Below are 11,993 nucleotides of genomic sequence, written 5' to 3'. Positions count from 1 at the left end.
TCAGTGCTCCTGGGCCGGGCTGAAGGGCTGGGTCCACTTGGACACGTCCAGAAAGACGGTCGAGGCCCCGTGGTAGAGCCAGAGGCGGGGCAGGGAGCCATGGCGGGTCCAAGCATCACGCCCCCGGTCGTAGGCCTCCATCTCCACGAGGTAGTCGCCATCCATGCCCTGCCAGCGACCGCCGGTCACATACAGTGCGTCACCTAGTGGCACCAGCGCGCCGTTCTCATGCAGACTGTGCAGGGACTGCACCTGTTGGGGGGGGCAGTGGTCAGGGGCCCATGGGGGGGGTAGTGGCAATGGCCAAGGGAACCTCATGGGGCAGGGCACAGGGGACATGCAGAGAGGACAGCCAGCACCTGGTCCTGCTCCCTGGGACCTCACCCTGGCTCCCTGTGACCCTCTCCCCCGGGGCCCTTCAGACTGTCCCTTTAGTGCTCTCCTCTCCAGCTCACATCTCCCAGGATGATGTGTCCAGGCTCCTTGCTCTCCTGGGCCCCAATTTGGCCATATGTGGAGTTGGGGTGTCAGATGGGGCTGGGGACATGGAAGCCCAAGCCTGGAGCTGCTCCCCGGGGCAAGTTCTGGGCTGGGCCTCTGATTCTTGGTTGTTCTCTTGGAGGGGACAGATGTGACCTCAGCTCTGACAGACAGACACACACACAGACACACAGACACACACACACCAGAAGCCGCTCGTGCCATGGGGAACCTCACTTTGCCCCTGTACCTCCTGCCTCCGCCCATGGCCTGGGCTGGGGCTGTGAGGTGGGAGCCAGAGGCCAGAAGAGAGGTGGACCCTTCTGGAAGAGCCCAGAGTGTGTGGGAAGGAAGAGGCCTGTCTGTGGCCTGCATGTGCAGACAGTCAGGGGCAACCAGCCCCGAGGAGGCCTGGAGGCCCAAGTGGAGCCCTTTGTGGCCGGGAGGCCCCCGAGCAGCGGCATGGTCCCGGCAGAGGCCTGGCTCTGGCCCAGCTGGGAGGCCCCGAGAGAAAGTGGCATCCTGGCAGGACCCACGCAGCACCTGTCTCACTGCAGGGTAATGGGGCCTCCCGTCAGCTGGGCACTGACACCGGGGGACAGCTGCAGGCGGCAGGATGGCGAGGTCCCACTGTGGGCCAGCCGCCCCGGGCCGGGTGAGTGCAGGAAGCAGGCTGCCCTCTCGGGCCTCCAGGAATTGAGAATCTTAGGGCAGGTGAGGCAGACCCAGGGTGTCTGGCTAGTGCTGAGGCCACTGCCATGGGCACTGGGCACCATCCCTCCTCTCTCCAGAAGGAACACACAGAAAGGCTCGGGCCTGAGATGCCCAGCATCTGCTCTCTCCGTAGCAAGGAGAGAAATGGAGCACCAAGATGTGGGCCGCTCCCACCCCACCCACAGCCAAGGGCTCCTCTCCCTTGCTTGGTCACCCCCTCGGGTAGGAGGTGCCCTCCCTCCGGGGCTTGGCCCACATCAGGCTGCCCCTGAACGCTCCCTAGGCTGAGCCTGGTTTTGCCCCAGAGAAGAACAGACCACCCCGGGCCAGGGACAGAGCACCCATGGTGACTAGGAGCCCCCGGGCCTTGGCTCTCCTGTCTCCACAGGGGCTCCGGGCCTCATCCGTCCTTCCATTGCGGTAACAGCCCCAGGCCCCGCCGTCCCCAGGCTGGCTCTCCGCAGTGTCAGGGGTCCTGGGTTGGCAGAGCCCGAGGCTCACCTTCTGCCACAGGTTGGCCCCAGGGTCGTACACGTAGACCTTCTTGGTGTTGTCACCGACCAGGTAGAGGGCTCCCTGCAGTGCGGCACAGCGCGGAGAGGACAGGTACTTGGGGAGGAAGGGCGAGGCGATCACGCTCCACACATCTGCGGGGGGACAACACGCCGGGCCCACCTTCACCTGGGGGCCTCTGCCTCTTCCGCGCCCACTGGCCGGGTCAGGTGACTAGGGGCCCCATCTGACCCTGGGTACTGTCAGTCTCCCATGGGACTCTCACACCCACCCTGCAAAAATGGGTTCTGTGATCACCTGCACTGTCCGGAGGATGAGAGGGGAGAGAGGGGGCGACACGGGAGACCCCCTGGAGCCCAACTCTGGCCTGGGGACTGGAGCCTAAGCCAGCGCCCACCAAGGCTTGCAGGTCCGGGCCCTGCTCCTGGCCCGTGGGGCAGGTTCTAGGCAGATGCCGCAGCCGGCAGCTTCGGGACCCGGAGGTGGGCTCCCTGTCACCTGCCACACAGCCCCTAGTCCCCATTCCCCTGGGGACTGCCTCATCCACCTGTGACAGGGCCCTTTGGAAGAGACCTGTGGCTGCCTGCTCCCTGTCCCGACACCCCACCCCCCAGGCCCTGCGCCGCCCACCTGTGACAGGGTTGTAACACTGGAGAGCCAGGGCATTGTACTTGCAGGCGCTGGAGCCCACCAGGTACAGCCGGCCCCCGCAGCCAGCCGCGGAGAAGTTGCTGACATACTTGAGGGCAGGGCGGACGGGGGTCCAGGCGTCCGTGTAGGGGTCATAGCTCTCCACCTCCACCATGTCCAGGGTGGTGCCTGTCGGAGTGGGGGAGGTCAGGGCTGCCGGGGGCCAGGGACGAGGGAAGGGCCCCGGAAGCGCAGGACTGGGGGCTTTGCAGGGGCAGCCGAGGGCTTCCCCGGAGGGGAGAGGAAGGTGAGGGAAGGAAGGCATGGCCTTGCGAGGCTTGTGACTTAGCCCCTTCCACAGCCGGGGAGCGGAGGCAAGGCTGCTTGCCCAAGGCCACCACGTCAGGTGGTGTGGGTGTGGGCACCAGGACCCGGGAACACTCGAGTCCAGGCTGCTTGCCGGGGGCCCCCACCTGCCTGGGGCTCAGGACCTGTGTGTGCTCTCTGCTCTTGGCCTTGGGCTTGGTAGCCACTGGGGGCGCAGGGGCTGGCTGGGACAGCTGGGTTACTCAACAGTGGCCTCAAGGCCCATCTGTCACCCACAGAGGTTTTGGGGAACTCTTGGTCAGCCACGGTCATTTTGTTTTTCAGTATCTGACTGACCGTAGGGGTCCCGGGGGTGACCCCTTGCCACAGCTCTGGGGCATAATGGGGATTAGGTGGGCCTCTGTGCTCTGGCTGGGGGCATGGCGGGAGTAAAGGGGACAGCAAAGGAGAAACCATTGTGGGTCCCCTCAACCCAGGGGCTCCACAGAGGGGGTGACCCTGAGCAGAGGACTGAGCTCCCTGTTTTGGGGATGGGAGTGTTCATCTCTGCTGGAAGCTCAAGGCTCCAGCACGCCCCACCATCATTCTGTTTTCAGAATCCTTGCTGGAGCTTGCTATAAAGGCTCATGCCTGAGCCTCACCCCTGGACATCCAGGCACCCTGGTGTGGGGCTGGTTTACTCCAGATGGCGAGCTCCTGAGGGCAGGAACGGGGGAGCATGTCTCTGCGGTCCCTGAGGCCGGGGGGCTCTCTGGTCCCTGATGAGGACATGGGGGTGGGGAGACACTGTTGCGCGAATGAGAGGCTCCCAGGCTGCCCAGAGGTGGTGAGGGGCTGCCATGAGTAGGAGGCCGCTTGGGGCAGAGGGAGGGGGAGGCCTTACCGCCGATGGCATAGATCTCCCCATTGAGTGCCGCGCTGGCGTGGTTGGTGCGGGCCTTCAGCATGGGGGCCACTGGCTTCCAGGTGGCCTCCTTCAGAGGGAAGCTCCAGGCCTGGGTGGTTGACCAGGTGTCTGTCTTCGTGCCCCGGGAGCCACCTGTAGGAGAGGACCTGTCCCCTCAGCCTGGGGTCTCCAGACTAGTGGGGGCTGGGTACCGAGGGTCCTCTCTCCTTCTTCTCCCCATGCCAGGCCCCCATGGTGCCAGATGCTGGGCTGGGTGGTGGGGGAGACTGCAGGTGGCACAGCCTAGCTGTGTGACTTGGACAGGTCCCTCCCTACCCCGTAAACAAGGAGAACAAGATCTATGGTTTTAGATCTTTACCCGTGGTACAGCTGTTTTCCTCAACCAAATTGGGTACGAGCCTCCAAGTTCCCGGATATAAATGAGCAGGTGACCCTCCCACCTGCCACACAGTTCCTTTGGGGGAGACCCCGGCTGCGGGAGCCTAACAAGTCCCCCCTGGCTTTCCATGTTGGACAGAACACGGGCCGGTTCCCTGTACCCACACGTGGACCTATGGATTTTAAATGTCCTAGTTTCCAACTCATGGAAACATCTAGAAGAGTCCCGCCTGAGCTAGAGGGGACAGCCGATTCTCGGTGGCTTCACGGCTTCACAGTCATCAGCTCCCTGGAAGGCCTTGCTGGGAACCCACCTGTGACATAGACTGTGTTGTTGAGCGCGGCGAGGGAGAAGCCCCATTTGTGATAGTCGGGGAAGTCCGGGAGCGCCATCCACCTCTCTGGCCAGGAGAGAGAGGGGCAGAGGGTCAGCGTGGCTGAGCTCGCTGCTGCTGCCTCCCCTCTCCCCAGCACCTCTTCCCACGAGCAGGGGTATTCCCTCACCTGGGGAGGAGCACGGGGCGGGATTCGGCTGGCTGCCGTGGGGTGAGGTGGGGTTTGGGGACACCTCAGTTGCTCCACGTGCCCCTGCCGGGTCTGGTTCCCCAGGGCTCCCACCTCCCCACACGGCCCCCCGAAGCCCAGCATGCAAACAGGACACAGGACTGCACCCGGGGTGTACAGGGAGGTGGCCCGGGCTCTGGGCCCCTGGGTTGGGTCCCACCTCTGACACGGGGTAGTATGTGAACGGGCCTGACCTCTGGTCCCTGGTGGGTTAGAACATGAACATCATTCATTCACTCGTTCCTCAACCATCATTCCTTTCTTCTCCCTGAGCACCCAGTGGGCCATGAGCCGCCACGGGTGTGCAGGGGACATGGGGAGATGTGGGCCTTGCAGCAGCTGGGGCGAGTCCAGACCCCCGCTCTCATGCACCACTGTGGGCCCTGGGGACGCATAGCCTCAGCTTGTCCTCTGTCGAGGGGGCTAGTTCCCACCTCACTCGGAGGCGGGGGGAAGCATGGATGACCCGTATTTGTCAGGGGGCTGCTACTCTGTTAGCGGACCTGGGGATTGTTGCCACAGTGGGGAGGGACAGAGGCGTACACCCACTTCGGGCCCACCTTCAAGGAGCTACATGAGGGTAAACTGAGACAAGTGATGAGAAAATGCTTGAAAAATTCAAAATGAGAGAGTCAACGTGGGAGTGTGTGAGCAAACGGACACATTTTGGATGCTCGTGGAAAGCTGTGAGGAAGACCCAGGCCTCTGGGAGGTCCCCTGGGAAGATTCTGTGTACTGTTGACAACCGGCTTTAGGACACGCAGAACTCCGGTCTTGCTGGGCACCTGCCCTCTGGGCAGGGACTGCGTGTCCCCCTGACTCATGTCTGTGTCACCCCAGGGTGGGGACGGCCAAGCGGTCACCAGGTCTTGGCCTGCTACTGTGCCCCCCGCTGTCCTCCCCTTGGGGCTGGAGGGACAGCTGTTCCCGGGTGGAGCCAGCAGAGCTCATTTCCTGACGTCAGCCCCCAAATCCCCTCGTCAGCCCCTGACCTGGGACAGCCGGTCTCATGCTTCCTAGAGCCCGCCAGCCAATGACGTCATGGGGGTGGCTGGTGACTGGCCCAGTGGGCCTGGGACACCGGCCAACGCTCCTTAGAGCCTTCAGAAGAGCTTTCCAGGGCCAGTGTAGCCCTCCAGAGATCCTGCTGTCCTCCTACTCCTCCCCATTTTCTGGGCAACCCTGTAATGGGGCCCTGGGCAGGAGAGGCCCCGTCCCTGCCCGTCAGGTCCGTGCCCTCACTACGTGAGGAGTCCTTTCCACAGATGAGGACCGGCTTAGGGCAGTGAAGTGAGCTGCTAAAAGGCTGGAATTAGAACCCTGTTTGAGGGGCGCCTGGGTGGCTCAGTGGGTTAAGCCGCTGCCTTCGGCTCAGGTCATGATCTCAGGGTCCTGGGATCGAGTCCCGCATCGGGCTCTCTGCTCAGCGGGGAGCCTGCTTCCTCCTCCTCTCTCTCTGCCTTTCTGCCTACTTGTGATCTCTCTCTGTCAAATGAATAAAATAAAATCTTTAAAAAAAAAAAAAAAGAACCCTGTTTGAGTTGACCTAGTCCTTGGGTTCCTACCCTCTGGGCCACTGCTCCAAGCTCCTCATTCTCCCCCTGGGGCCAAGGTTCCACGGGGCATGCAAGCCAGTGACTGTCCCCCGACACAGGGTGGGTTGGGCAGCAACACCCTTTACCCTGGACTCTGGACCCCCAAAAGGCCAAAGTTGGGGGCTGTGGCTAGAGGGTGAGGAGGCCACCGTGCCCCCGCTGTCAGCCTCCCCGCTGCCTGTGCTGGTCTCGGGGCTCTCCTGCAGCCCTCTCCCTGGAGCCCCTCAGTCCCTCCACCTGCACGGCGGACACGAGGGCCTCGTGGGCTGCAGGGCCGGCGCCAGGGCTACTCACGGGCCTTGCTGTTGTAGAAGGCGAAGTTCCTGGGGTGAGGGGTGGGCTCCTGGGCGCCCTCCTCCTCCTCCTCCAAGGCCCGCCCGCCCACCACCACCAGAACTTCCTCCAGCTTCTGAGGGAGGGCCAGCTGTGCCTGTGGGGGAGGAAGGCTGGGTTAGAGGGGCCGGTGCCTCTATTCCCCATGCAAGGGGCCCCGGGGGCTAGCAGGCGTTTTCTGGGGCTGGACTTTGGTGGGGCAGCTGTGTTGGTGCACACGCATGGGGAATGTGAGCATGTGTGTAAGCATGTGTGTGTGTGCACCATGGTTGCGTGGGGCCAGACATGGTGGTAGATTCTCAGGACAGGGAGAGAAGGGACAGCAGGTGCATTTGTGACCCAAACCTGAGCGCTGCTCCCTCCCCGCAGTCCCCGCATGCAGTCCCCACATGCCTTCCAGAGGCGTCCCCGCACCCATCTTTGGGTGCCAACCCTGACTCTGTCCCCAGTTCCTCCCCTGCGCCAGCATGCGGGTGCTAAACTTGGATGACCCTGGCTGGGCGGGAAATCCCAGCAGGGTTCCACCCTGGCTGGTGAGTGGCCAACTGCTCCAAGCTCCCAGGCCCCTGGGGCTCCCCCACGTCTCTGGCCCCTCCTGCAGCAGGCCTGCACCTCCAGTTCCAAGGTGATTGCCTGGCAGGACAGGGCCGCAGGCAGCTGCCAGCACCAGGACGGCCTGCTGTGCCCAGTGGCGCCGGACAACAGTGTGGGTCGCACTTGGTCCCCTTGCAGCATGACCCTGGCCGGAGCTACAGCTGTGTCCCCAGGCCTGGCTCCTGGGGGCTCCTCCAGAGCAGGGCCCCGAGCCGGCTGTCTAGCCACAGACAGACTCCTCGGCTGTTTGTCGCTGTGTCTGGAGCTGTCCCTCTCATCGCGGCACCAACCGAAAACCGCAGCCCGTGAACGCTCGACCCTGTCCCCAAGGGGCAGGAAGGGGCCTGCTGCACTCTCGGCTCAGGCCCTCTTCCTGCCAAGCTCCTAGCCCTGCTCTAAGGCCCAGCCAAGGTGCCACCTCCTCCAGAGAGTTCTCCCTGACTGGCCAGCTTGCCCCGGATCCCCCCAGCCCAGCTTTGGCCTTTCTCACACGGCCTTAAGCCTGTTTCCAGGTTTGTCTGCACCAAGCTGTGGGCTTTGACCAGGGAGAATTCAGTCACTTCTGGGTTCCCCTCCCCCTCACATCTGGGGTGTGAGATATAACCGGCGCCCTGGGGATGAACAGGAACGCCCTCACAGGTAACCAGCCCAAGGCAGGGAGAGCTGTGAGATTTGGGGCACGGGGGAATAGGTGCCCTGTACTCCCCAGCCCCATGCAGGTTGGGGTCTCCGGGGCTCCCCTCCTTGCCCCTTGCTCACCTCATCGTGGCCCTGCGACAGGGCCACGCGGCACACCTCCGACTCCCGGATCAGCGGCTCGGTGGCCAGCAGCTGCTGCACACAGGGTCTGGGCACGGCGTCCAGGCGCACCAAGCCGAGGAGCTCGGGGAGGTGGACAGCCCGGGCTTGCGGGTCATGGCGTACCCAGCGCAGCAGGGCCTCCAACCGGCTCTGCTCTGGCTGTACCTGCAGCAGCTCCCCGGTCAGACAGGCAACCAGCCGGTCCTGGGGCAGCTGCAGGAACTCGTCCTCCTGGGCCACGGCCTCGAAGTTCTCCCGCAGGAAGGCCCAGGCCTTGGCGGCCACGCCCAATAGCCCCTGCTGCTCCCCAAACTCACAGATGCCCAGGCAGTTGGTGGCGTCCAGCTGCTGCTGCAGGTAGCGGCCGCACACCTTCTGTACGGCGGGGAAGTGCAGGCGGGCGGCCGTGCGGGTCAGCGCCTCCACATTGCCCTGCGTGACCGTCAGCCGGCCTGTGTACACAAAGTCCACCAGCTGCCCCACTACACTGGGCTCCACGTCCCGCAGCTCCACACGCGCCGAGAAACTCTCAGCAAAGTCGCCCGCGAACATGGCATGGAAGTAGGGGCTGCTGAGTGCCAGGAGGCCTCGGTGGCAGGGCAGCTCCCGGCCGCCCACCAGAAGCGTGACATCGGCCAGCTTGGGCTGTGAGCGCAGCCGCCGCAGGCCATCCAGCATGTCCTGTGCGTGCGACGGCACGTGGAAATCCAGATCGTCCACGTTCCGCACCATGGCCACCCGCACCACGGAGAGAAGAGCTGGGCCCCGCCTGCGATCCTGGGGACAGAAGAGGGCAGGGTCAGCCAGGGCAGGGCATGGCTCTTTTGCCCGAGTCACCCATCCCAGCCGGCCGCCCTTTCCATCTTCCACCAGCACTGGCTAAGCATCACAGATGTGCCAAGTGCCTTGTTCAGCCCCGTCGCCCTGCACAGTTGGCTTAGCATTAGACCCATTTTATGGTCAGAAGGTTGAGGCTCAGAGAGGGCCAGAGACCTACCCCCAGCCAAGTAAGCAGAGCAGGGCCACACCGGCACAGAAACCATACCCAGCGTCCTCCACAGTTCCGGGCTATGCAGAGCAGACCCCTATCCCTGGGGCCCCCCCAACTCCAAGTGGCTTTCTCTGTTTCCAAATCTGACCTTGCTGGGGAGGGTGATGAGGGTCTTTGGAAGTTTTCCTGCCCCACCGGTCCTCACTGTCCACAGTTACATGGAGCCTCGGGCTGCCATGACCTTGCTGGGTGACCTTGGTGCCAGTTTTCTCAACTGCAGATCCAGAGGCTGGCGGGGAAAGGACTCTGTGGTCACAGTGCTCCCCAGGGTCTAGGCCGCTTCTCAAGGGTGGCGTGCCTTCCTCACGTGGGCTGCATGACACCCAGGGTCTGCGTAAACGTGGGGAAACACAAGCATGAGAGACTCACATCCCCTGTCCAAGATCACACAGCTAGAAGTGGGTGAGCCAGGCTCAGGTCCCACGTGCTGAGTCCCAGGTTACAGGACCCTGGGTGTATGTTGGTAAAGACAAATACGACTAAGGAGACCTCTCTGGGCAGTGATTTCGAATCCATGTGCATATCATCGGATTCAGCAAGGGTACTTCTGGCTTATTTAATTATGTGCGTATTCTTGTATGTACTCCTGACATTTTACCCCAAGAAAGTTGCCCCAGATTTCACCTGGAGCTACCTACCTAAATGGTTCAAAAAGCTGCCCCCGGGACATCATCTGTCCACCAGGGGGCGCCTTGCAGAGCCAGCAAAGCGAAGGAAAACGGACACCGGCCCCACGCAGGGACCAAAACCCTTGGTGAAATAAGTAAGATCAGAATAACTAAGGTCTGTAAAGAGAACCGTGACCTGTGGATGCCAAGGGGCAAGGAGGGCCCTGCTGACTTCGGTGCCGGTGCCAGGGTCGGTGGCAGGAACTGAGGCCCTTCCCTACACCCCCTCTCCCAGCGCGCCTACAGAGCACAGCAGTACCCAGGGAGCCCAGCGAGGACGGGACAGGTCGGGGGCCTGGCCAGCATCCGTTCTGCCTCCCAGGGAGGCCCTCTGGCTGAGTGAGGCCAGAAGACGAGCCCTTGGCCACTGCCCCCCAGGCCTCACATTCCCGTCATTCCTGCGTTCCCTGTGGCCAGCCGCTATGGCCTCGGGGGCAGTGGGCAGAGTTTCCACCCCCCTCCTCCCAGGGCCTCAGCTGCGTTTACTGACACCTGCCACCCTGTGGTCCCGAACGAAAGGGGTGGGGGCTTCTGGAGAGCCTCAGAGCCTCAGCCTGGTGCCTGTCCAGGCCAGGAGTGAGGAGGGCTTCAGCAGGCGGGACACAAAGGGCCTAAAGCCAGCTGCCCCTAGGGACTAGACCCTGGGGTCCTGGCTGCCGCTGGAGGAGGTGGCCCAGCCTCCCCGTTGCCCACCTCTCCAGCCAAGACACTGAGGGGAGTGTGCCGGCTGAGCCCTCACCATACCCCAAGGGGCCCAGCTTGACTGGGATTAGGGGTCTGTGTCCAAACACCCAGCCCTGTGATCTCTATGCCCCGACAGGCTATCCCACCCTCCCCTGCTGCTCTCTGCCCCAAATCCCACCTCCCATTCCCCGATGTCCACACTCCAGAGTCCCGGGGACCCTACCTCTCAGTTGGCCCTTGGTTCTCCGAGAACTCAGGCCGGAGAATAGGACTTCCCAGCCAGCCAGGGGTACGGATGGCCTGCTGGGCTGGGCTGGGCTGGGCACCACGTGGGGACGGACAGAAGGGTATTTTTAGCGCTGTCTGCTTTGGAAGGGAGTGGGGGAGGGAGGGCCTGGTGGGGGAGGGAGAGAGGTGATGCCCCTCCCAGGCTTCAGATCTGGAGGCCCACACTGGCCACGTCAGGAGGGCTGAGGTCTCCCAGACCCCAGGGACCAGGACAGACAGCAGAAAGCACTGCAGGGGGACAGTGGAGGCTGGGCTGGAGACACAGGGGGCGCATAGAGGCCCCAGCTCAGGGCCTGGGTGTGAGCAGGACCTGATGGTATTCACTTCTCTAATGGTCATTGACAGGTCCCCAAGTGGCCTTGTGTTCATCTGTCAACCGGGGAAAAGTGACTATCACAAAGACATGCCGGTTGGTGAGCAAAGGCTTTCAGGATCTGCGGTGGTGGTTGGGAAGCCTTTGGTGGTTAAAGCGGTGCCCAGAGCGGTAAGGAGGACTCCCTGAGGGCTCCCCTGGGCTGGCGACGGGGATGCTGGAACCCGAGGCCCCAGGTCATGGCGTGGCTTCAGCCCTGGAGCAGCCCTGGCCTCCTCCTTCCCTGTGAGAGCCAGAGGTGGTGAAGAAATGAGATCATCTAAAAATACAGCCCCGGGGGCATGCAGCCTCCCCCACAGCCTTGGTTCACAGTGGCCACAGGGGAACCCCTCACAACAGGAATGCAGCGGTGCCCTGGACCCAGGCCACTGAGAGGGGGTCTGCGGATATCTCTTCCGCCAACGGTCAGAGCAAAGCTTCCCAGCCGAGAACGTGCAGGTACATGGGAGGGAAGCCAGCAGCCGGGGAGGCCGGTTGAGGGCTCCACCTGTCGTCCCTCCTTCCTTCACCTGTGTGGCCCTTGTTAATACCACCATTCTCCAGGCATGTGAGATGTGGAGGGTCGGGGAGGGCTGAGTCTGATGGAGGCACTGGGATGCTCCCCAGGGACTAGCCTGACGCGGCTCTAGTGCAGGGAGGCTCTGGGGATGATACCCCCACTCCTGGAGAAGTTAGGTGATTTCTCAAGGGTATTAGGGTATCATGACAGCTTGGGTCCTGGACAGGTGACCCCTGTCCTGCCAGTGTAGCTCCTTGCTTAGGGGATGGTTGTGGGCTAGAAGCCACAGTCCTGGTCCCACAGTGTACGCTGTCTGGTTTGAATTCAGTCTTTACACAAATTACTGCCACGGCTGACTAGGTAAATACGAGTTTTCAAGGTGCTTCCAAACTCTGCTCACTCGTGCTTTCTGATTCCATGCTGCCCTCCCCAGCCCTGCCCAGCTGAGTCACAGCCCAGCTCAACCTTCCCAGTCTGCTCAATTCAGCCCAGTTCATCCTAGCCCTGCCCAGCCCAGCTCAGCCCAGTTCAGCCTAACCAAGTCCAGCCAAGCCTGCCCAGTCCAGCCCAGCCCACTCTAAGCCCAGCCCAGCC

At 62.8% G+C, this 11,993-nt stretch overlaps 1 protein-coding gene across 1 annotated transcript; it reads right to left on the bottom strand.

The window, feature by feature from the left end:
- KLHL30 (kelch like family member 30) lies at window positions 1-8,568 on the bottom strand. Its single transcript, XM_059392732.1, has 7 exons — window positions 7,795-8,568; window positions 6,403-6,538; window positions 4,264-4,350; window positions 3,548-3,703; window positions 2,338-2,526; window positions 1,696-1,841; window positions 1-252 (listed from the first exon to the last, which is right to left on the bottom strand). Exons 1-7 carry the CDS (start codon window positions 8,566-8,568, stop codon window positions 1-3), a joined length of 1,740 nt encoding a protein of 579 aa, XP_059248715.1.
- Window positions 8,569-11,993: the final 3,425 nt, after the last annotated feature.

This window comes from Mustela nigripes, chromosome 3, assembly GCF_022355385.1.
Source record: "Mustela nigripes isolate SB6536 chromosome 3, MUSNIG.SB6536, whole genome shotgun sequence".
Taxonomy (NCBI): domain Eukaryota; kingdom Metazoa; phylum Chordata; class Mammalia; order Carnivora; family Mustelidae; genus Mustela; species Mustela nigripes.
This window is presented reverse-complemented; position numbering and strand designations above follow the sequence as displayed.